Source organism: Sciurus vulgaris, assembly GCF_902686455.1.
Source record: "Sciurus vulgaris genome assembly, chromosome: 5".
NCBI lineage: Eukaryota > Metazoa > Chordata > Mammalia > Rodentia > Sciuridae > Sciurus > Sciurus vulgaris.
The window spans coordinates 42,624,816-42,651,420 of record NC_136465.1 but is presented as its reverse complement, the minus strand read 5'-3'; the positions used below and the strand labels follow the sequence as shown (position 1 = coordinate 42,651,420).

General features: G+C 35.8%; 1 protein-coding gene across 1 annotated transcript; it reads right to left on the bottom strand.

The window, feature by feature from the left end:
• Positions 1–322: 322 nt before the first annotated feature.
• FGL1 (fibrinogen like 1) lies at positions 323–26,299 on the bottom strand. Its single transcript, XM_079142729.1, has 8 exons — positions 26,217–26,299; positions 20,230–20,309; positions 16,864–17,044; positions 9,336–9,495; positions 9,000–9,097; positions 4,811–4,899; positions 4,463–4,650; positions 323–816 (listed from the first exon to the last, which is right to left on the bottom strand). Exons 2-8 carry the CDS (start codon positions 20,299–20,301, stop codon positions 657–659), a joined length of 948 nt encoding a protein of 315 aa, XP_078998855.1. The 5' UTR covers positions 20,302–20,309; positions 26,217–26,299; the 3' UTR covers positions 323–656.
• Positions 26,300–26,605: the final 306 nt, after the last annotated feature.

Sequence of the window (26,605 nt, the reverse complement as noted above, 5' to 3'; positions counted from 1 at the left end):
CAATCACAAAAACTCAAGTTCATAAATTCTTAGTTTTGCTAAATGGTCATAATAACACTTCTCAGGGGTAGCAAAAGAATTAAAATGAGGCCCATGAAAGAAGTATTAACCTATCTAAACATCCTAAGAATCTGAGTGGCATTTTAAGGCAATTTTGATTCTGGATTATGCTTAAGAGCTTCAGCTCTGTAGCCTAAGACCTGAGTTCGAAGCCCTATTCATAATATTTATCATCTATGCAGTTGATTTGGTAATCCATCATTTGCTGAATTCTGTCACGTGTTTTGTCAGTTGCATTCATAATTTAGTATGTTTCTGTTATTTTGAATTGTATTCATAATTTATTACAGTGCTTGAATTATCTCCTAAATTATGGTATACATTCTGTGCTTCTTCCCCCCACCCCTTGCCCCATACCACACAATTTCTTATCATAGATTTTTACACATAAAATGATATAAGTATTAACAAAATCTGAATTTTTGGTGAATATGGCATATTTGTTGCACTGAAAATACATTAAGCAATAAAGACAAGTAAGAAAAATGAAAAGTAGTACACACAATTGCCATCATATGTCTATTCATCAGAATTGCTGTTTTTCACATTATTTTAAGCCAAGATAAATTTCAGAAATGAAAGCCCAATAGGGACAATTAAACAATATTTGGAATAAAATCATTTGGCCGAATTTTCATAACCACAGATTTCAAGGAATACCACCATCCATGCCAGGTGTACCAGACCACCCCATTGTCAGTCTCGGCTGTGTAGGGGCCACTGTAGTATACACCATTCAGATTTGCTGAGTGACACCTAGTGGGAGAAAAAAAGAAAACAGACCTCTCAGAAACACACTTCAGAAACTTAGAAAACTTAGAAAAACACACTTCAGAAACTTTATATCTTGCTAGCCAATGATCAAAACTTTTCAACTATGGATTCTGCCATTTCTTAGGCATATTAATATTTATCTCTTTCCAAAACCGAAGATATTTCTACAAAAATATGATTATTTTAAACTGATGAATTTCAGGGCCAAGGCAAATCCGTGGATCCAACTCAGGCCATTTGTAAAGTATTGAAAAATAAGCATTTTAGTTCTTAGTAATCTTTAAACAATAGGAAAAAAAAAGCAAAGAATGACCTTGTAACCTCCAACCTTCCATCCTGTGATCAAGGAAGCTAATGTCCTGCCTGGTAAGAGTGGCATGAACAAGCAAAGCAAGGTAGAGGAAAGGTGCCCTGTTGAGGTTTCCCTGGATGATTTGCATGTCCAGGTTCAGCAGTCTGAAGCCAAGATGTGGCTTTGTACTTCAAGCACCCTTCTTCCTATTCTTTAAATCACTAACCTATCACTTTTTTTTTTTTAATCTCAAGGTTAGGCAAACAAAGCCTAAACTACCACATCAACCAATAATCATTTGTCTGAATTGCTAAGTTAATTTTTAACAGATATTGCACCAATCTAGAAAAGTTCACTAGGTTATCATAAAAGTTTTAAATGTACCTCTTCCTCCTTTGGAGTCTGTACATTTGTCCCTGGTATGTATAAATTACAGGTAAGACTATATGATAATTTTCTGTGTTGTCACCATGATTTTAATTACTATATGTTTCTTTTTGATATAACCAATGAAAATATGCCAAATATTAGAATATAAGGAGAACATTCACAACAGGTAGTTTTGAAAATGTATGGAAAGAACCCAAATTGTTAAATCAAAACGTATATAAATACACCTGTAAATGCTGAGTGGCTGGCTTGGATCACTTAGCTTAGTAATTTGCTTTTAGTGACTATCTAGCCATTCTCGTAATTTAAATGGATGTCACTAATTTAAACCATGTAGGCTAAATCTGTGAGTGTCTAGAATCTACTGTATTTTTGAAACACCATAATAAGTAATGTTAGAAAAAAGAACACTGTAAATTGAGCCTCCAGAATAAATATTTTGGCATCTCTTTATATTGACATCTGCTACATATACTTTTATATTTGGTCTGTGATTTGAAACTTATTTGGAAACTGACTTTATGGTCAACCCTTTAGTACTCTAAGAATAATTTTCCAGCATCCGTCAGTTCTGAGAACAGCCTGGACTTGACACCAAGTTGGAGACAGTAGGTAGGAGCATATTTGATGAAGTATTTGAATGCTCATGCGAGATTCTGTGCCAGGAACAAAGAGAAGGCAGCAATACACTGTGATTGGTTTGCCATGCGAAGAATAATTATCAAGTGCCAACATTTGGTGTAAATTAGAACTATAGGACAGGGAAAGCAAAGAGGAAAAAGAGAACAATAGAGTTAAACCATAGTAGCAGGCATGGTGGAAATAGATCAAGTTTCTAGAACTACTTTATCTCCAGCTTTTCTGAGTTTTCTTTGGTGGCTCCAGCTGCTGAATTGTCTGTCTTTGTTCTCTCTAAAGTAGGTCAATGATTTATTTGCCCACATTACTATGTGTGCCAGTTGTCATTCAGATGCAAACTAGTCAACCAACTGGATTAAAGTACATACTTTAGATCTCGTGGTAATACTAGTGATTATTTCTCCATATGGAATTCTGTTCAAAATCAAACATTTTATTTATTTATTTACATATTTATGTATTTATTTATTTTTCAGTACTAGGGTTTGAACTCAGGGGTGTTCTACCACTGAGTTACATCCGTCACCCTTTTAATTTTGAGATAGGGCCTTGCCACACTTCCGAGGTTGGCCTCAATCTCCTGAGTCCCTGGGGTTACAGATGTGTGCCCCCACACCTAGCCAAAATCAAACATTACTGATGCTTTTAGATGCCTTTGTGAATTATAGGTAAGTTTTAAATAATGCTAACTTAGAAGAGAAGGAGGAGAAAAGGAAGAGGAGGAGGGGATGGTGCAGATGATTTTTTAAAGAACAGGAAAGCCACTAAGGAAAGAGATGATCATCACTGGTTATTAGCAGGGGAAATTATTTTGTTTCTTTGTTCCTTCACATTACTGTGTATACTTCAGTTCCCCTGTAGGTGGCCAAATAGTAAATGGACTAAAACTTAAAAAAGAAAAGCAAAATTCAGAAAAACTCTTTTTACAGCCCCTTAGATCATCTTGACATGCTGTACTACCTCCAGCTCCTTGCATCTGCATTGAATCTACCACTCTAAAATCTACATATGATAAAAACTGAAGTTATAAGAGGACTTGTATGATCGTAAGTGAAGTTAACATATATCTAGTATGCCTCTGTTCAATAGAATAGAGAATTCTAAAATGCTTTTAAAAAGTTAAATGAATAGTCCTCATTATAAGGAAAATCAGACACTCTAGAAATATCAAAGATTAAATAATGGAAGGTTTAAATGTCCAGATATTTGAAGTGGTATTCATCTTCTAACAAGAAAAGAACTGTCAAAGCTTGTGCATTGCCTAAAAATTGGAGTACATCTGCTTTACAGACATAGCAGGTCCATTGGGTCATTTTTAAGGAAGTTTCCATTCCTGTCTTAAATTTGTGAATACAACAAATGGAGCTGTCTGCAAGCCATCTCAGGTGGACAATGGTTAAAGGAATCAGGGATATTTGGCTCAGAGAGAAAATGCTGAGGAATGCACTATATAGCTTCTCATTTGATGCCAGAAGAGTTATGTAGAAAAGGAATTACAATTACTCCATAGCTACTGAGGACAAACCTAGTAAGGTAGAAGGCAGATATTAGGTCCATGAAAGGAAGATGCTTGTACAATCAAAAATGGAAGTTGGGTGCAGTGATGCACACCTATAATCCCAGAAACTCAGGAGGCAGAGACAGGAAGATTGCAAGTTTGAGGCCAGTCTCAGCAATTTAGGGAGACCATCTCAAAAATAAAAAATGAATAGCACTAAGGATGTAGCTCAGAGGTAGAGCATCCCTACCAATACCCAGTACCAAAAAAAAAAAAAAAAAAAAAAAAAAAGGAATGATCTTGCTATAAAGTAACATTTAAATATTCAACTATTGTAGCAAACATTTCTGCACTGGGAGAATATGGATTCAGTGAAATAATGAAAGTCACAGTGACTGAAAAGTAGCACTATGTAAAAGAAAGTACAGTAATAACAATGTCTATTTTGTGTGATATGAGAAAGTGAAGCACTAGTTGATTGTTAGGATGCCAATATACTACTCCCAAGAATATATGTTTTCATTGTGTCTATTTATGTCCTTCTATTTATAATCTATCCATAATACAGTTTGCAAACAACCTTTGTAAAACTCGTAATTCTGTATATTCCCAACACAAATCTTTTGAACTTCACTACACAATGAACAAATCTTTGAAAATACTTCATTGCAGAAAAATCCCAGTAAGGCTTACTTATTTAATAATATTCATATTACAAATAGGATCAACATGACCTCATGTATTGTAATTAATACCCACCAGTGAGATATCATCAACACCCTTACAATCATGTTTATATGGCATCCCACCTGTTAAACCACCAGCCAGACTCTTCTTCCTCAGCACAGTTTCCTTTGTAGTTGTCATTATCTCTGTCCCACGTGCTAAACTTCATTCTTTGGTGACTAGCCCACCACTGCACCTCGGGATGGAAGTTCCCTGAAAGGGAGTCTCCAGCTGTTCCAGAATATTCCCCAATATGCAAGTCATAGGAATTCTACAGAGAAAGAGGAAAGTTTTACTACCAGTGATCACCGTTTAAACATGTTTATTTAATAAAGAATAGATTCTGTTGTGTGTTTTTATTTCTACTGATTTAGAGTTCCATTGTATGTTCTCATTATTAATGCATGATATTAATTAGAATATTGGAGTACCTTTTCATCCCCAACTTTGAAATTTTTATATTGTGCATAACGGCTATTTTTTTCAAAATCTGCAAGGTCAATTTTTAAAGTGTAGTCTCCTGAAAAACAAACAAGAAGTTTTTTAAAATGTGTGACATAACATTGACTACTGAGGTTAAAAAATAATTTACAGCTCTTATAAAATTTCTTTCTACCAAGGATCAGTTTTCAAAGAATAAACAGTGACCCCCTTGTATTGACGATGTGAATATTTTATTGATTATTTTACTTGAAAAAAGAGTAAGGAACATAATAGTAGAGGTAGAAAAGTTCTACTAAAAATCATACATAACAACTAGTACAATTCACTTGGTAAAAAACAATAGAAAAATCATTATTTAGTTAGTAGATTAATATATCTAATAATGAAAGGATATGAGTTTTAAGAATTTTAATAGCTTATCCATTTTTCTGAATAAGAATCTTGATCTTAAAAATAAAGAATTACTATTAATGACATCTTGTATTTTGAGTAGTCAGACCACTACATTTCATAAGATAGTCCCTATTGCCTGCATGTAAGTAAACTTAGTTATTTTTCCTGGTAGTAGAAAAGATCAGCCAGCAATTCCTTCAAAAACCATTAGAAGAAGAAACAGGAATCCTGGGGGTTATATGAAAAATCTTCCTTTGATATTAGCTCAAGATCAAGAGAATGTTAGACTCAAAATCCATGAAGTGGATGTCACTGGAAGAGACTATTAAACACAGCAGAGGAATACTCTCAAGAATTTTGTACTACACCAACATTCTTGTTGACACAGATGGTAATAATTATTGGAAAATATATCAGCATCTATGACTCTGAGTCAAGAGGTATTTCTGAGAGTTGATATCTCAATGTGAAAACATATTAAGAATAAATGATTTATTTGATATGTATTCTTGTTTCTGTATGACAAAATAAATCTCAATATAAAATAAGTACTTTAATGACTATACAAATTCCAGGTGATAAAAAATGAGTATCTGAAAAATGATGACTGAACTAGTTGCTACATGAAGTAATCATCTTTTTCCCATTGTCCCACTGTTGGTGAAAAATAAACACTGTTCTCTCCTCAACAGAGAATTATTAGATGATATATGTAACATCCTCTTCTTTTGATAAATAAAATATCAATAATGATCTGCCAGTGATGGAAGGTTGGAATTTAGAGTCTCAGACTCCTAGTTCCAAACCAGAACATGGAGGCCCAAAGAGAGAGAGTTCCTTAGCCCAGCCTGTGGTCAGCTCCCTTCTCTTCCTATCCCTATCTCCATTGTGCATAAAGCAAGGGGCCTTGGACACAAATGCAGATAGTCTACACTTAGCTCTGTCCACGCTCCCAATAAAAGATGTAGCTTTCCCTCAGGCTCATGGGTGTACACATCAGCAATGTAGGAAGACAAAGAGGACCAAATGAGTCGCGGAAACAAGCACAAGGCTTCTTAGGCTGAGAATTCTGCATTTCCATTACTAGAGCAAGGTTAGGAGGGCTGTGGGTAGAGTATTCCCACAGACTTCTTCTCTGATGGGGCTCTCTTAAATCAGGAAAAGCTTTAAACCAGGGCTGTGAAGTGGATGGGAACAGTAAGTCAGGCTAAGTCAACTGTCTTAAAAAGTACTTTGTATTATAGGAGAGACAGAAAAATCAGTTTCAATTTTTGAGGTAACTATCTAAATACCTTTTTGGACAATAAATAAACATGGAATTACAGCCCACTTTTAATTTTTTGGTGAACACTTTCAATCAAACTTTGTGTGACAGGAATAAAGCTATTTTCAGAGGCAATTTCACTACCTTACGTGCTTTCATGATTAAAGAATGCAGACACAGGGCTCTGTGTTTTTGTTTGGGATGATGTGATACATGATTGTGAAACCTGGAACTGATAAATACATTTTCAGTAAGAATAACCACCCCAAACACTAAAACAGAACATGAAAGGGGGACTTGGGGATGTAGCTCAGTGATAGAGCATGTGCTTAGCAGGTGCAAGACCCTGGATTCAGGACCAAATAAGCAAATATGAAGGTGAAGCAGATTTGTTGGCAAAGTCATCTGGGCAAAAATCTATACGATAAAGTTTTGAAAAATAAGAAACTTGAATGTCATATATTTAGAAGTATCCAAAGGTGTCAGGCATGGTGGCACACACCTGTAATCCTAGCAATTTGGGAGGCTGAGGCAGGATTACAAGATCAAGGCCAGCCTCAGCAACTTAGTGAGACCCTACACAACTTAGCAAGACTCTATCAAAATAAAAAATAAAAAGGATGGCTGGAGTTGTGACTCAGTGATAGAGTGCTTCCCTGGCATGTGTGAGGCCCTGGGTTCGATACTCAGTGCCACATGTAAATAAATAAAATAAAAGATCCATTGACAACTAAAAATATTTTAAAAATAAATGAAAATAAATTAAATTAAAAGAACTGGGGATGTGACTTTGTGGTAAAGCGCCCCCTGAGTTCAATCCCCAATACCAAAAAAAAAAAAAAAATGGTTCAAGGGTTACTGCTTGGGCTTTCATACTTTAAATTATGAACAAGGTAAATATTAATGTGAAAAAGAAATAAGGTGGTATGAAAGGGGTTATGTCTCTGGAAAAAACTACTTAACATTAGGATAATAAATATGCAAAGGAAAGGCAACTTTGTATAAATTTAGAGAGTACTGATCTAAAGAAAAAGAATTAGGCTTCTTATCCATACTCTCTAGCTATTATTCTTATATCTCAAATATATTTATAATTATAATCCTACTGATTATTATGAATATAGAAACATAGATGGTGATAATTATTGGAAATATGCCAGCATCCATGACTCTGAGTCAAAAGGTATTTCTGAGAGTTGATATCTAAATGTGAAAACATAATGAGAACAGATGATTTATTTGGCATGTATAGCTTCGGTGAATTTGGATGAAACAAGTAAATCTTTGCTCTAATATTTAATACATTATCAGTGTGATTTAGCATATTTTCTTGGGCAACACAGCTTCCTTTTATGAAATATTGAGGATCAGACTGAGTGGGATTGACTATAGTCTCAGAGTTAAGGAAGGCAACAGACAGGAGCAAAAGACATGGGAAATAGAAGCTTGGAAAATGTGTTGTCAAACTATGTTAGACAAATGTCAAACTCTAGTTAAAGACCTGCATATCAATGTATGTAGGGAGGATTGTACAGATGTACAATTTACTTTGAAATGTATATCTTTTTAAAAAATGATTGATGGATAGAATGATAAGCAGATGAATAGATACGTGATAAGCATAGTAAAATGTCAACATAGAATCTAGATGGTAGGTTGAAACTTCTTTCAACTTTGCTATATCTTTGAAGAAGTTTTCAAAATAGCAAGTGGGAAAGGGCACAGGAACAAAGACATTTAGTATATTATGATTTTAATTGCAAAAACAGCCCCAATTCCTCACTTCTTCATCTCTCCCTTTTGTAATGTCACTTCATATCTCTTCCTATTATTTCCTTTCCCCTTAAATCGGAGCTGGTCTTATGACTTGTTTTCACTAGTAGAAGGAAAATGGCTGTGTGCCAGTTCTGAGGTCTCAAAAGATTATATGCTTCCACTTTCTTTCTTGAAACCCTGACTCTGCTTACAAGAACAAGTCCAGACTAGCTAGAAGATGAGAGAAGATACAGAGCAGAGCTGATATTTCCATATGACGTCAACCTAGAGCACTCAGAATCCTGCTGACCAGGATGTTGATTGCAGACCCATGAACAAGTCTAGCCAAGATCAGCAGAGCCCAGCCCTGATCAGCAAGCCACCCAGCTAACTTGCAGACTTATGAGGTATAATAGATGGCTATTGTTTTGAAATTGCTTGTTCCACTGTATTATTGTGGCAATAGATAATTGATCCAGTATACATAATTTTGTATTGATTAGGACATTATATTTCCTGTTTAGAAATAGAAAATATATATGAGAAAAAAATTCCTTCCCAACCTTGTTCTAATTTCTTTTCCTTTCTTCCTAGTTTTAAGCAGCCACAATTTGCAAAAGGGATTATTGCTCAATAGATATCATTATCATCTGCAAATTATAGTAGTTACTGAATTTGTCCAATTGTCTATGGCTTAGTGAAAAACATTTTCATATTTTGTTCCTATTGTATTTCAGGTGAATTTGCTATCAGGCAAACCTTACCTTGTGCAGTCAATAGGTGAAGATTTTTATTGCCCAGCCAATATTCACCATTTTTTTGGACAAAATTTCCAAAGCCATTTTCATAGTCATTCCATCCTCTAAAATTTTTAAAATGAAGTTTAATTTTGGCAAAATCCAAATAGACATCTGAAATACCCAAGGTTTCCCCCTGCAACACCCACCTCTATTATTTTCTTGTTGAGTTCAATTACCCTCAGTATTCCTACTTAGTAAGTGAAATCTTGTCTAATTAATAAACAGGTTATGATTAAAAAGTTTTAACTTAAAAACCTCACACTTATTACCGCTAATAAATTTTTGCCATAATTAGCACACCTGTTGAAGTCCTCACTGCCATCGGATCTCCTCTGAATTACAGTCCATCCTCCTCCATCAGACATGTCACAATAAACAGAGAATTCTGCTGGGCTCTGGAGAGGTTTGATTTTGTAAAAGCCACTGCGCTTATGGCCATCATTGAAAATCTCTGAACAATCTGTTTGCAAAACAAGGCAATTAACATTTGTCATTTGTCTTTTTTTTAAGGGAGCTTCTGAATGAGATTATTCAATACCATTGGAGACATACAAACACATGACATACTCAGCTTTTTATAATTGCATCTTGTAGATCTCCCAGTAGATATGAGAAAAGTCTTATTTTTTTTTTTTTCTTAAGGATTTAATGATTATCTAACTCCATGATATGATCATGGGGGGAAGGAGTGAAATAGGAATGTTTTTCTTATTTATGATTTTTGTAGAGAACAATATAAAATACAAGTTATTTGTATTCAGTTATTTATGAAATATCTAAGTGGAGCTTATAGCTTTGTTAGACAGCATAGTGGAACTTTTCTATGAAGCTAAAAATGAAAGTAAAAATATAGCACCAAGCAATAATTTAATATGGGTTATCTTAACTTAGAGCCTTATAAATAATTTGAACATTGGAAACAAACCCTAAATAGTAATCTTGTTAGGTTCTTAAAACTTCTCAGTCTCACCGGATTTTTATTAACCTGCTAAAATTTCTAGCAGTCTACACACTCTCAAATGTTTTTGCCAAAGGGTGCCAGCTTCTACAGTTCCTTTCATTCTCCTTTGCCATGGTGTTTCTTTTGCTGTTGAAGTAAAATTACCACCAATTTGTTGCTGAAAGGTAATATTTGTTTCTTAAGTGACTTGAGGGTAGGACAAGTTAATATGCATGGGGCTGATCTGTACAGACTTGGAGAATATGGTTAAGCATTGTTTAGATACTCAGGAAGCTGTTTGAGGGTGATGTAAGTAGTGGCCACTTCAAAGATTGTCCCAGACATCTGAATAAAAATGCCTTATCATCTCTAACTTTCACATTTTATCCTTATTATTTTCTTTAAGAAAAAAAAAATTATCTTCCTGATTGGATAATTTCAATCTTTAAACATATTTTTAAGTTCTTTCTTTGTGTTCATTGTTTTGATGCCAAATTGTCTACACTCTTTTGTTTTGCTACAAATAAAGTAGGATTCATATTAAATAAGTTGAATGGGAAATAAGAATCAGAAAAAAATAAATAATCTTAGTCACTTGATAAAGTCCCCCACAAGGCTGAGACCAATCATATACTACTGCTTTGTCAAGATGTTCACCTTTGTGATGATTTAGGCTTCGTTTGTATATTTATTTTCAAGAGTCGAAGCACAAGTGTTCCTTAAACATGCTCAATTATAAAAGTGACCCTGTTTTGGCAATTAAGGAGAAAAACAATGAGGAAATGATTACATAAAGTTAACCCAATGTTATCAAAAATTTCAAGTCTTTTGGTCAAGTTTATTTATTGTATGACACTTTCATTAAAGTAAGCACACTTTAACCAAGTTTGGAAAGGAGTTCTTTGTTTACATTTCATCTTCTACCAAAGAGCTGAATAGCAGACTCATAAGGTTCAAACTATTTTCCAGACAAATGTGGAAATAATTAGCTATAATATTTGCCTTTGGAAAACTTTGTGAATATAGAGGTTTCTGCCAACATTTTCAATGTTTTTATTTTATGCCAACTATAAATGTGTTTATTTGTATTTCTTCTCCCCAGGAGAAAATATCAGAAACAACTTAAGATCAAGAGGAAAGTTTTCAGTGGGAACAAAAAAAGCAAAACCGAAAAACAAAAACAAAGCCCAACAAATAAATACACATCAAAAAAATGAAAAAGCACCAGTAGTTCAATTACTTATACTAAGAGAACAAGTTAAGGAGCCTAAATGAGGAAATAAGACAAATGGCGATGGCAGAAAGTTTGATCAATGTAGTGTTTAAAATGTTAACTAGATATTTAAAACTGATTTTCAAAATGTTTCAACACAATCAACCCCTTGGAGAATAGGTAGGAGAAGGACAAGTTTAAACAGCTCAATATTTATGGATGTTTTAAACAAGTAAGGATTCATGGATACATTCCTAGTAACAGAATGAAGCCAGGGCTTGCTGCCCTCTGTTTTGACTAACATTGCATTAAACTGGGTGATGTGAACAGTTGCTCTGATAATGCAGAAAGCAACCACAATAGAAGACTGAATGTTTAAGCTTTGTATAGTGACATGCCAGCTTGCCAAAAGGACTTTTCCCCCTTGTCCCAGAATGATGACTGAGGTTCAAAGCTGAGAACCAAAGCAGACACTAAGTACTCCACATTCTTCACTGAAAAATAACCCAGCAACAGAGATGAGCCTCAGTTCACAGAGCTTGTTGGAACATGGCAAAACTAGACCCATCACAGACATTCTCACCCTGGGGCAACACAAGAAGAAAAACTAAGAGGAGAAGGGTTGTTGGCTCTTTGGAGTATGCAGTATTCTTGTAGGGTGGGATGAGTGGACTGTTTCCTCTAAAAACAAGGGAGAGAGTAAATGACAATGTCCATAGATAGCCAACAAGCATTGAATACTTCTTTTGAGCTAAATACTATATTAAAAATATTGGCTTATTTAATCCTCATGACAAATAGATATATATATTTTTTAGATATTCTTATCATTCCCATTTTACGAATGAAAAACATGAGGCACCAAGATGTTAAATAATTTGCCCAAAGTCTAGAGCTAGCAAGATGGGCAGCTGGACTTGGAAATCAGACTTCCAAGTCTACACTGTAGCCATTAGAACATGCTGCCTCAAGAACTGACAGAAAGACTAGGGGCTCCTGCAGAAGGTGACATGGTAGAGCCAGTGGACTTGCTGGTCAAACAGATATGATGCCAAATTGCTGCATTTGTCACTAATGAATGTGAATTTGTTACAGTAATATTTTAATTCATAATCTAATAGCACCTAAATGCTTAAAAACAGTTTAATTAACACTGTATAAAAATCATGTGATTTATGCATTGTTTGCACAAATTGCTAGGTTGTATGTAATTAGGTGTTTTCTACCATGCAATGAATTAGCATTCAGAAATTCACTAATTTAGTAATAATATAGTAACTTGGAAATAAGAACAAAGATATTTATATTTCTACAGATCATATATATGAACACTGTTTTTTTTTTTTTTTTATAAATTTAAGGACACCAGAAACATACACTTGGATGTGAGCAGTATCTTATATATTTTGTATAATATATGGTATTAGGGAATGAAATCAAATTGCTTGTATGTATAATTATGTCAAAAGGAACCCAGATACTTTGCATAAATATAATGCTCTTTAATGCCTATGGTAGATGTAGTATATTACATTTTATTGAAATTTATGTGTTAGATATTTTATTTATTGAGTGTCCTTGGTAGCCTCTCTAGCACTATTGGTCTTTACACTTAAAAATAGAGTACAGTTGAACTTAATGTACATTTCAGGTTTTATTCCCTCATCTCCTTTCATATTTGTACCATATGTGAATAATATTAAGTGCAAATCTACTGACTTTAGGGTTTTGTTTTAGTTGTTATATCCAGAAACAGTGATCTAGAATGTCTATCATCTACCTTATCATTATAACACACCCACCACTACCACCACCACCACCACCACCACCACCACTACCACCACACCCAATATAATGGTTTGTCATGACCCTTTTCTTGTGACTCTTCTACCTAATTCCTTTTTGTACAATCAGTCCTTTTCTGACCTTGGCATTTCAAATGCCCAGGAACTGATACATTGCTTTATTCCTCAGTCACCTCTTGTTTCCCAGGGTTGGTCCCTCACGACTCTCAACACAACAGACTTCTTCCCGTGACTAGTTGCACAGTCCCAGTAACGAACAACTGATTACCTGCCTCTTGCCATTATGTGACCCTTGTTGGTGACTTGTTCTGATGGTATTCAAATAGCTATCCTGAATCTTGAGCTTGGTTTGGAATTTGGGATAATGGTTCTTCACCTGCCTCTGTCAGTTCTTGCCCTTGAGATCAGTTCTGTACTTATCTTTGGAATTAGGTATTTATATGCTCATCCCTTGAATGATCGACTTGTTGCTTTCCTCTCATGTTGTTATTCAAATAACTGTCTTGTCTGATTCCATGGATCTCTTTGAAGTGCTTGCCTACACTTTCTTTCACCTGATCTGTTCTGCCAATTAAATTTTTAAAATATGTATTGAATATTTTTATATGCTAGTCACCATTATAGGTATTAAAGATACTAAAAACTAGAGAGTTTAGCACAGAAGATAGACAATTAAGCACAGAATGACAATACTCGAGGTGAGTGCAATGATACAAAAGGAAAGACTGCTTCTGGAGTGCACACAAGTCTACCTCACCCAGTCTTCTGGGGCAGGAAAAGATTCCCGAAAGAAATGAGGGCTGGATTGGGATCTAAAGGAGGAATAGTAGGAGTCAGTTCAGGGGGAAGAAGGAAAATACAGAAGATGTTCCGCACAGAGGAAAGGGTTAATGAAAAGTCCCAAGACTCTAGAGAGAAGGTGCTACTCAGAAATTGATATAAATTTAGTGTACCTGCCATGTAACATGCAAAAGGAAAAGCACAGTGACCCATAATGCTCAAATTCTGGTTCTCAGTGTACTTTTAAAAAATATCTTTGAAAGTTATTTCTTTATTCCTCCTTTCATATCCTTTGACCAGTATCTCCCAACTCTTCATGCCCTCCTACCCCCACAGACTCTGGTAACCACCCTTCTGCTCTATCTCTGTGAGTTCAACTTTTCCAAAATCTACAAAAAGTTAAATCATGCATTATTTGTATTCCTGAATTTGACTTATTTCGGTTAACATAACGTCCTCCAGATTCACCCATGTTGTCAAAATGGTAAGATTCCCTTTTTTTTTTTTAAGGCTAAAAAGTGTTTCATTGCGTATATTTACCACATTTTCTCATCTATCATCCATCGACACCCTCAGTTGATTCCATATCTTAGCTACTGTGAACGGTGCTGAAATGAACATGGGAGTACAGATGTCTTCCACATACGGATTTCATCGCCTTTGGATAAATTCCCAGTAGTGGGATTGCTGGGTCATACGGTAGTTCTACCACATACTTCTGACAGTCTACGCTGCCTTCACAAAGCATAATACTGGGGTTTCCTCTGCCAAAGTAATCCCTTCTGCTGCCAGACGTACTTGAACTTTTTATTGTTCCACCTTGAGCTCCTCTGACCTGAAGGAGCCATCATCCCTAGAATTAAAGACTCTCCTTCCAGCTTTTCTTATAGTCCCTTCCCTCTCCCTTTTACCACTCCCACTCTCCTCTTTTCTCTAGCTTTGATAATGCACTTGGTGTTGTTGATTACTGCTTCCCTGATCACCCTGATCTCTTTTTTGAACGGGGTGCTAGGAGACAGAGTAAGAGGGACTGTGGGTGATGGCAGCAAATTCAAGGTCACGTGGGAGGATGTGTCAAATGTAAATGTCAAAGACTTGATATGCATCTTCCCCAAGGAGACTGGGCATGGGAGGAATAGATATGATACATAAACTGCTTGTTTTAATCAGGATCCTGTCTGGTTTTGTATGTGGTTTACTGTTGTTATGGCCTGATTCTGTTTCCCAAATTTATATGTTGAAACTTAATCACCAATGGTGATAGTATTCAGTAGTGGGGACTTCATAAGAAAATTAAGTCATGAGAGCAAACCCTCATGGATGGGATTAGAACTCTTACATAGGGCTTCTGCCATATGAGGACAATGTTTGCCTTCTACAGAGGCCACAGCAACAAAGCATTATCTTGGAATCAAAGACGAAGTCCTGACCAGACACCAAGGTGCCAAACCTGCTGGCATCTCTATCTCAGACTTCAGCCTCTAGAACTGTGAGAAGTAAGTTCCTGTTGTCTATAAATCACCCAGTCTCAGGTTTTTTGAACAAGTACTAAGACCACTGTGTAACACAATTTATCTTTAGAACATAGAAAAGATAATCATATTTATTAAGTATTCCCTATGTGCTGGGTAGTCATGAAGGCTTTATAGGTGCTCATTGATTTAATCCTCACTGCAATCCTGTAAACTAGATGCCATTATCAGACCAATGTGACAACTGAGAAAACTGAGGCACAGAGAAGTTAAATAGTTTTTCCAGTGAAATATTGCTACTAATGCTGTAATCCATTCTTGGAACAATATTAACCTGGTTAAGTGTTTGGGACAGTAAAGGCAGGGAAATCCATAAAGGACTGTGCTGGACCTTTGTGATAGAGCCCAGAGTCAGTGTGTGCTATTATACTCACTGCCACTATTACAGCCTCTGCTATCTGTCTAGAAAAATTCACTGGGAAAGGAAATCTCTTTAGACTTTCTTATCGAGAATCAGAACATACAAGTTTCATGGATGCCCTTGCTGGTTTCAAAATCAGTAGAGAAACCAGAAAGATTATTGCTCTTTCTCCTCTGACTAGAGAATCTGTGGCTCCAAATGTAACTGACTCTTCTAGAATTAGGTTAATGTTTGATGGCCCTGTCTGTCATCATATGACTACCAGTTAACCATAGGCTTAGGCAATGGGTAGGATCAGGTGGCCTTCAGGAAGAGTTTTTGCAATAAATTTGAATGAGGTCCTACACCCAGGCCCAATGTTTGAAACTAACAAATGTAATATCTATAAGCATGTCTCAGAGCTACTGCCTCATTTCCCCCATCTCTGTGCTATGGTTTGAATATGTGTCCCTCCAAAATTCATATGATGGAACCTGACACCCAGTGTCACTTCTGGGAAGTGATTAAGTCATGAGCACTCCACCCTCATAAATGGGATGGTGCTCTTATAAAAGAGGTTGGAGGGAGTGCCTTAGTTTCTTTTGTTGCCCTTCCCTCACACAAGGTCATTGTAAGAGGTACCATCTGAGAAACAGAGGGAATCTTTACCATTTTAATCTACTAATTTATTTCCCTCCCCACCCCAGGGCCCATCAGATTCAGAAGAGAAGAGTAGGCACAGTGGCATGTGTCTATAGTCCCAGCTACTCAAGAGGTTGACATAGGAAGATCACTTGAGCCCAGGAGTTCAAGACCAGACTGAACAACACAGCAAGACCAGTCAGCAAAGCAAAAACAAAGAAACCAACATAAAGAAAAACTGCATAAAACATGGAGTCACAAAAACAAAGCTAATATAGAAAAATTCATAATTATAACCTACCATTTGTACACTAATATTTAAAAATCTATTGTCATGATTTCTTATGAAACTATAGAAATCCTCAGGCACTTAGAATTCATATTAAACATCCACTGCACAGAAAATATTGAGAAAAGGGTAAAATATGGTAGAAGACATTTAAGATATGTTTCATGTTACTTGTTGCTTCAACAGAAAAAAACTCTTTTTTAAGACCTGAAGTAAACAAATAACTAGCACTGCACCTGGGTGTGTGATAAAAGTTACTGAAAGACTTAAGAAAATTCAGTTCTGACCTGCATACTGTCTCTTGCCTCCAAGGTCAATGACACTATTCTCCTCTCCTTTATCGAGGAACTGGACTTCCTTCTCATGCAAAAGCCGTGCAATCCTGACCTGTTGTTGTTTGACCCGGGTCTCAAGCAGGTGCACTTGGGCTCTGAGACGTGCCTGCTCCTGGGAACAGTCCTCGAGAGCCTGCAAAGCAACGTGCAACTCGTTTTCATGGAAAATAAATGCTGCTAGCAATTTGGATAAAACAATGATTCATTTTGTCTTCAACTCCCATTTCAGAACATTACTTGAACCAGAAAAGCGATCTGAAAAGTGCTAATACTATTCCTTATTTGAAGAATAAGTGGCCTATGCTGTTCCCAAACTCAAGAATGAAATCATATAATCAGAATGACTATGCTAAGAGATGTATAGTTGCTGTCTCAATCGATCCTCTTGACAATTCCATGAGGTAGGAATGAACTGTTTCTAATCAGAAGCCTTCCTCATGAAAGCCCAGAAGGTAAAAGAAAGCTGACCTTCTCAGCTCAAGGAACATGCTCTCCATCTCTTCAGGACACCACCTAAATGGTAAAGTGTCTGACAGCATTTACTCCTATCATTTAACTAAGAGTAAAGTGCTTTTAGAAGTTAATTGTGTCAGCAGTATGTTATTCCCCCTAAAAAAAAATAGGATTTCAAATGGCTTTTTGGTATAAATTTTTTAAAAATATTTTTAGTTGTCAATGCACCTTTATTTATTTATATGCAGTGCTGAGAATCGAACCCAGTGCCTCATGTGTGCTAGGCAAGTGCTTTACCACTGAGCTTCAAGTCCAGCTCCTAAATGTGTTTTTAAATATAATTTTATGCTTATAATCTTTTGATGTACGGTTACCTTTGTAAGGAGTGCCGATTTAGAGTCATTTCGCAGAGTAACTCAAACTTTTTGTTTTATTCTTTATTTTTCTTTCTGCTATTTCAAAATGTCAGGGAAAGAGCCTGAATGGGTTCAGTCATGTCATTTATCTTCTCTTGAAAGTCCAGTAACCCAAGAAATGTGAAAGAGTGAGAGTCTATCAGTACCTTTCTTTTTTATTTTCTTTTTTGTTGTTGGTGGTTCTTTTTAGTTATACATTAGACTCTGTTTTGACACAATAATAAAAGCATGGACTACATCACGTTCTAGTTCAGACCCCAGTACCTCTCCTTCCACTCCCCTTTTCCCACCCCCTACTCCCTTCCCTCTATTGATCTTTCTGCCATTTATCTATGGTTTTTTTTCTTAAGTTAATTTCTTGTGGATACACACAATGGTGAGATTCACTGTGGTATATTCATGTATGTACACAGGAAAGTTATGTCAGATTCATTCCACTGTCTTTCTTTTCCCATCCCCCTCTCTTCCCTTTAAGCTCCCTTCTAATGTGGCAGCAGACTGAGCAGAGCTCTTTCAAAATAAAGCAAGTGTGACAGGTGGTTTGGGAAAGCAAATTGCAGAGGTGGGTCTCCTAGAAGAACTACTGAGGTCAAGTCATGGTAATAAAGACCCTTGAGTACTCAATTCTGGGAGAGCCCCTGGGGGAATAAAAAGAGACGCAAGACAAATTTTTGCCATTTTCCCATTTCACCTTAAAATCTCTATTTGTAGCTCATGTCATGATCTCCTCTGCTAAGCAAAAAATGTTTACTTCTCAGAAACTGTGAATTTTTTTCTTTTTTGTACCAGGGATTAAAGCCAGCTGCGCTTAACCACAGAGCTGCATCCCCAGCCCTTTCTGATAACTTATTTAGAGACAGGGTCTGGCTGAGTTGCTTAGGGCCTCACTAAATTGCTGAGGCTGGTTTTGATCTCATGATCCTCTTGCCTCAGCCTCCTGAACTGCTGGGGATTACAGGAGTGCGCCACAACACCCAGCAGAAACTGTGAATTCTAATATGTAATTGCCCTGTGCTACTTTTACACAGATATTTCCTAGAACATTCAATTGTGGTCAGATAAATTTCCTAATTTACATTTGCATAATTTCCTGTTCCTATCAATATGTGCAACTTTGTATTTATTCCGTAAATACAAGGATCTCCTGTGTTCAAGGCCCTCTGACAGGCAGGCAGAACAGAATGATTAAATATTTTATTTTGAGTAAAGGAAGGAGTTACACTGCCTTCCTGAGAAGGGCTATAAATTCAGACTACAAATTTCAGGAGGACAGAAATTTAGCCTCAAAGAAAGTAATGGAGAAGCGGTGATAAAGGCCTTTCTCTCCCTTTAGCTCCAGGTCACTGAATTGCTCCCATTTTTCTAGAATTATTTCCTATTTGCTCTTGGTACTGTGTCCTTCTCACACTTTGATTTATTCTGGGAGTTATTCCCTTAGCCCCTTGAGTCACACAGGCTGAAAAATGAACAACAAGAACATTTCATGGTGTCTGGATCTTGTATCACTTTACAATAATGGTAAATTGTGATATTGTTAAATACAGTGTACCACATAATTTAAAAATAATTGAAGGGATCAAGGCCAAGCATGTTCAATTTTTATGAGACTGCATATAGGGGTTTAGTAAGCTTATTTAAAATGTAGAGAAGTCTTGCTAGATGGTGCACACCTGTAATCCCACCGATTTAGGAGACTGAGGCAGGAGGGTCAATAATTCAAACCAGCCTCAGCAACCACAAGGTGCTAAGCAAGTCAGTGAGATCCTGTCTCTAAATAAAATACAAAATAGGGCTGGGAATGTGGTTCAGTGGTTGAGTACCCCTGAGTTCAATCCCAGGTATCCTGTGTCCCTCAAAAAAAAAAAAACAAAAAAAAACTTAGGAGTCTTCTTTTCCTATGAAATTTGAGTAGATAAGTATTTTGTCCTTTTGACTCACAAAAGAAGGAAGACACAAGTTTATTGTAATTACTTTTAAATAATCTGAATAGTCTACACTAATATTATTCAGTGTTAGAAATTCCAATGCCAATTCTAATTACTACAGCCAGTTATAAATTCCTAATATTAAACAAGGAAATAGCCCAGTGAATTAAAAATATTCTACTTATTTGTTGTAAATACCATTTTTACTTCAGTACTTTTTAAAAAAATTTTTTTAGGTGTAGATGGACACCTTTATTTTTATTTATTTATTTTTATGTGGTGCTGAGGATCTCGTACTCAGTGCTTCACATGTGCTAGGCAAGTGTTCTACCGCTGAGCCATAATCACAGCCCCCCCAAATTTTTTAAGCACTTGGTAAGTGCTACTTAAATGCCAGATAGTTCCCCAAAACTTATGCATCCCCTCACCCTTAATTAAATCTTTTTCAGTGACAAGTTTTCTGCAAAATAAAAGAAAATCCAGGTCAAAGCAGACTTTGCAATCAGTTTTCACAGTAAGCTTACCCAGCCTTCCCTGCCCATTATCAGAGTGGCGATGACAAGAAAGAGGCTGGATATCTTCGTCATTTTCCCCATCCAAATAACTGAAAGAACAAAAAGAATTTTGTAAAGTTCTCAACTTCAAATTTTTCATGAGATCAGAACTGGATTCAGGTAGCTCCAAGAGGTTGACTTTAGCTCTGGGTGATCCCTAATCTAGAGTAGCCTAGGAAAAGTCTCCAGGACTTCCCAGCATTTTGCCACACAAAATAAATCACTGTGTACCTTAAGTACAATTGAACTTATTTGGTGACACAAATACAAAAAGGGACAGGAGCTTCTTTAGGGGTCCTGATGTGCTGCTTGGATGACAGTTTAGAAAAGGCACAGGCCCAGTAAACAGAACGATCTGGGACCATATTTTGGCTGAGACACTTCCCTGTTGTAGAATCATAGGCAATTTACTAAATGCTCCTGATCTGTAAATTGGAAATAATAATTGTACTTATTTTATAGGACTGTGGAAATTTCTAGATAATATTTTTAGATAGCCTGGTATATGACAGATAAGTGATAAATGAATGGTAACTCTTTTTATATATTTAAGTCTTTGTATTTTTAAAAGAAAATAAGTTATAACAAATAGGAAGTAATATGCACTGTTTTTCTTAATGTTTTAATGGATAGGCAAGCAGCCAAGCTAATATAAACATTAAATTCTGTTAAAGTATGGAAGAAAATTAATTTTACCACTGTTTAAGATTTTTTTGTCTTTTCGTTGCTGGGGCAGCTTGAACCCAGGGGCACTCTACCACTGAGCTACATCTCCAGGCCTTTTTATTTTTTATTTTGAGTCAGGGTCTCACTAAATTGCTGAGACTGGACTTGAATTTTGCCCCAGCCTCCTGAATAGCTAGGATTACAGGCATGTGCCACAATGCCTAGCTTGAGATGATATTTAAAATCAATCTTAAAGTTGTGAGTTTTGTTGAAAAATTTTGATTATCCTAACAATAGTTTCTGTGTGCTGCCACATATCTGAGCTTTCATAAATTTTAGAAGCTAAGAAACTTAGGAGAGCAGAAGATACCTGCATATTCTTTGAACAAATTTTATATCTATGGTTTGTGCTTAAAAAGAATTGTTGTAAATTGAAAAATTTACTTGTAAGCCCATTTTTACTCTTTTAGAACCCTTAACCACTAGTCCTTTTCATAAATCACTTTCTTCACTTTTATGTAATTAAAGAAATGGTTTCTAAACACTGTTCACTAAGATCACTTGGGGAGTTTAAAGTAAAGTCTTCATATCCAAGGATTAAATCCAATGTGGAAAGGTAGCAAATTTTTGCAAAGTTTAGGAATCAGTGATTTAAGCACTTAAAGCAATTTTTAAAAAATTATTGTAATATATATTTTTAGTTGTTGATGTACCTTTATTTTATTCATTTATTTATGTGGGGTGCTGAGAATCAAACCCAGTGCCTCACACATGCCAAGCAAGCACTCTACCACTGAGCCACAACCCCAGCCCTTAAAGCAATTTTTAAGAAAGTCTGTGCCAACCAAGTAGGTAGTGTTCAGTCCTCCTGGGGCTGAAAAACAAACAAACAACAACAAAAACCCAGTTATAGAATGGGAGGGTTATCATTTAAATTCTGTGACAAAAAAACACCTTGGGAAACATTATAAAATATAATGTGGATTTTTAGAGTATGTGTCACTTGTTCATTCCAGAGTTATAAAGAGTCGGCTAGACATAACGGTAAAATATCTTTCTTCTTCTTTTTTTGACAGTCCTAAAGTTTAAACCCAAGAGCACTTTACCCTTAAGCTACATCCCCACCCCTTTTTATTTTCTTTATTTTGAAACACAGTCTTGCTTCATTACTAAGGCTGGCCTTGAACTTGTGATCCTCCTGCCACAGCCTCCCAAGTCACTGGGGTTACAGGTGTGTGCATGTGCAACTGTGCCTGGTATAACTGTATAATTTGACTTCAATTTGTGCTTTTGTTTTTCACAACCTACCTAGAACAGTGCCATCTGTTATACACGCATCATGCTACTTCATCTTCAAATAACTCTATAAAGCAGGTTTGTCCAGATGAATAGGTTAGAAAGGTTAAGTCACTTTACTGAGATTGCCCAACTGGAGTATGGCACCTAATCAGTACTTTACGGGAACAGCCTCACTCTGCTCCTGGTATGTACAGGGTTCACAGAGGTCTTGTGACTTGGCCTTCTTCAGTGAACATCTCTCACTCCTGAACATGGATTTGACTTATTTGTTCCTGAATCATGTGTGCCTCCAAAAAAATGTTAGGTTAATTTAGCCAGAGGAGACAGCTGTGTAAAAGCAGAAGCAGACCTACGGAATGGTAGTGTTAGTAAGAGCTTATTGATCATCAGTTACTGGCTTAGTCCTATATTACATGCTGTGAAAAATAAAGCATAGTTGCCTAAGTGAGGTAATGTTTTGGAAAAGAAATGAAAATAAATATAAAAAAGGAAATTAAAAACAGTATAAATTAAGAACACATGAAACCAATGTGTATTTGGTTTTTTTTTCCTTACTTTTTAATTGGTGCATTACAATTATACATAATGGTGGAATTCGCTGGAAACCATGTGCATTTTAATATAAAACTAAACTTTCCCATACAACCCCTCAAGGCAAAATCAATTACTTCCTCCACTGTGATACTATATTCTAGGCCTTGAGCCAGGTGATGGGATAATCATTTGGTTAGTGTGTTACTTGTCTTTTTCTATTTCCCTTTTCCCCTTAGAATAAGATTTTTGAAGGCAATGGCCATACCATGCTATTATAGCTCCAGCATTTAACTCATTGTGGTGATCCCCATAAAAGTTTAGTTGATGCCTCTACAGAAATTATTAACCAGATAAGAAAATCCTTTCCAGAGGGGAAAATGTGATCTTGCCATAAAAGTGGTCTGTTTTTACTGGCCAGTTTATACATATTTCTTCCTCTCCAGGAAAACAAGGGGTTAAGTATATATTAGAAAACAATCCAGAAAATGGATTTAGGGACTTTTGCTTGGAATAAAACATGGATTTATTGTTACTTTTCTTTTTCACAAAACCCCACTAGTAAAGGAGTAAGAAAAAAGCGTGAAAGACAGAAACAGACAAAGTTGAAAAGAAGGGCAGAAAAGGCACCAGGTGTGTCATGTCAACAAGTTTGTAGATGAGAAAAATCCTGTGGGGGAGTTGGCAGAGCTGCTCCAGCTGGGGACAGCAGGAGATGCAAGGCCTGCATTCCAGAACTGGGTCAGGATCCAAGGCACCAGCTGGCTTGGAAGGCAGAGCAGAGGTAGGGCGGACACCAGATCCTTACCTAAATCTTGAGCTGCCAGGTGAATGCTTCTTTTCTGGTGCCATCAGAATATGGAAGGGTTACTTTCTATTAAGATAAATCAGAGAAGTTCCAGGGAGCATCACAGCAAGAGCACTGGAGGATGGTGGAGGGACAAGGTTCTAAAAGTTGAGACCCCTCCCAAGACCCTTCTGTTCCTACAGCCAGGCAGCCAGCTCTAGAGTCCTTCCATGGTTATGCAGGCCAGAGCTTCCTCTCTCGAAGAGCTGAACAGCCCCCTTTGAAAAGATCTACAGACTGGCAATGGGGGATTCTCCAACAAAAGAGTCTTGTCCTTTACTGCTCATTCTCCAAAGAAGCCCACCACTACTCGAGCCTCATTTATGAACACAGGAAAGGTATAGACACAATATTTTGCTTATTTCTTTTAAAGGAGGGTTTATCTGTGAAGGAAATCATATTTTAACCTTCCTTCCTTCCATCCATCCTTTTTCTTTCTTTCCTTCCTTCCTTCCTTCCTTTTTCTTTATGGTGCTGAGAATTGAACCCAAGTCTTTATGCATGCTAAGTACACCACTGAGCTACATCCCCAGTCTTTAACATTTATTTTGTGTTCATAGTTACTAAAACAATCAAGGAGAAATACCAAATTTCTATATTACAATCTGGGGGAGAAATACACATAACAATTAACTTACATTAAAATATGTGGTATTCTTGTAACTCTTTTTTCTCAACAGTTTGAATAAAATAACCAAAATGTATAGAAAGAGGTGAAGTGCTAAGGAAATGAGAAAACTAAACAGGCAAGGAAACACAAAACATAAGAACACATATAATTACTAATTATAGAAAAGCTCTATCTGTAGATTCATTTTTTAAAAATATAAGTTATCCTTTTTTACATTTGTACCTATAATTTTTAGCAACAATTTAGGAGCACTCTGGTATTTTATTCTCTCTAGTACCTTAGTAACTTTTTCTTTAAAATTCAATCATGTATTGATAATCTACTTTATCCCAGGTGATATGTGTACTAGATGCTTTTATATGTAACTTGTTAAATATACTTACTGACATTGAAATATTAGCTTGTATTAAAACACAGAGAATATTAACTTTAATTGTGTCACTTAAAATGTTTTCTAGTGTAAAAGCAACTTCCTTCATGCTTTTATAGAGGGTAGAGTGAGTTGAGAAGAAAATTGCAAAGGAACAGAAGTCAAAAGCATTTGATAACAAAAGATTATTGAATAGGTTTGCTATTAATTGATAGCTCCTAATTAATAAAAATAATCTTGGAATTATTTAAGAAAAAGTTTTCTAGTACTGTCATGAAAAGTAAAATCATTTCCGGATGCAAATTATGCTACAGAGCCACCATTTAACACAGTAGTGTCCTAAATTATTGAGGTCATGTTTCAAATCTGCAAAATTTTGAGTTGAAATGACTATCTAACCAAAGATATCTGATGTTATAAGTAAGCATATTTTCATTTTGAATCTGCAGATGGTTTCATGTTTTTTTTTTTTTTTTTTTTGCCTGGTAGTTCTAGGAAGGATCTGTCATTACTATTAATCCATCTATTAAGACTCATTTGTGAAGAAAGAGCCTGCAGAATAATACATCCTTACTACAATTACAGTCATTTAGTTTAAATATATGGAATGAAGATATTTCTACTCTTCAAACTGAGCATGGTCATCAAACACTATTATAGTAAGATTTATTTATTTTTTTATAGATTTAGCTATACTGGTGACTTACTATTGAACATTTGGACATAATTATATGCAATTAAAAACGAACAAAATATAACAAGTCTCTAAAGATGTGTATTCTTTCCTCTGTTGGAATGGAAGTTAAAAAAAAAAAAGGGAGAAAAAAAGAAAGAAAATAATCCAATCATTTTCAATGACTATACTTCATAAATCACACTTGAAAAAGCAGTATAGGTTATCAGTGTATTCACTGTTGACTGTACTAAATATCAGTGTTTTGAATTATATTTCATTGGAAACTTAAGACTGACTGTTCCTAAGAAAAGCAGAGATGACGGGTAGAGTTTTTTGAAGACCATCAAGAAGGAAGAGCTCTCTATGGGAGACTGGACCTGGTTGTTCATAAATATGTACAATATTTTCCTACTTGAATTAGGCAAGTTTGCAAAGTTCATTTTTCTGCTTCCGTCTAAGGACTCTGAATCACCAGTTCTTTTTCAAAAGGGAAAATGCAAGTATCCTTAGACTTTAATACTCTCACTAATTCTTACTATTATTATTTAATATCATGTAAAAAATGAATTAAAAATTCTAAATTTAGCCAGTCATAGTAGTACATGCCTGTAATCCCAGCAACTCAAGAGGATGGGGCAAGAGGATTTCAAATTCAAAGCCACTTTCAGCAATTTAGCAAGACCCTGTCTCAAACTAAAAAATAAAAAGTGCTAAAGTGTTCTGGGTTCAATCCCCAGTAACCCCCCAAAATTCTAATTTTATTAAGAAAAGTAAATCAGCCTCCATATTCTAAAAATCGAAATAATTGAAAGCAGGGAGTTCAACAGATATTTGTACATCAATATTCATTGCAGCATGAGTTGTAATAGCCCTAATGTGGAAACAACTCAAATGGCTATGAACAGATGAATAAGTAGCTGGGTATGGTGGCACATACCTCTAATCCTAGTGACTCTGGAGGATGAGGCAGGAGGATCACAAGTTTGACACCAGCTTCAGCAACTTAGTGAGACCCTGTCTCCATATAAAAATAAAAAGGGCTGGGGATGTAGCTCAGTGGCAAAGTGCTCCTGAGTTCAATCCCCAGTACCAAAAAGAGTCAAAATGATAAATTTTATGTTATACATATTCTACCATGAAAATTTCCTCAAACAATTATACTTATGGGTTACCTTTTGCATCATTTAAAATTATCTAGCATATTTCAATATCTAAGTATCTGAACAAATTTTATTCCTTATTCATTGTAGCTAAATTTTTAAAAAGACATTGAATAGTTTAAAGTGTTAGATTGGCTATAAATTGATAGGGGTTTTATTAAGAAGT

Excerpts from the sequence above, each read along its gene's own strand:
- FGL1 (XM_079142729.1), bottom strand. The coding sequence starts at position 20,301 with ATGGGGAAAATGACGAAGATATCCAGCCTCTTTCTTGTCATCGCCACT. Across the intron at positions 17,045-20,229 it reads TAATGGGCAGGGAAGGCTGG|GCTCTCGAGGACTGTTCCCA; the intron begins GTAAGCTTACTG and ends GTTGCTTTGCAG. Across the intron at positions 4,651-4,810 it reads TCAAAGTTGGGGATGAAAAG|AATTCCTATGACTTGCATAT; the intron begins GTACTCCAATAT and ends CTTTCTCTGTAG.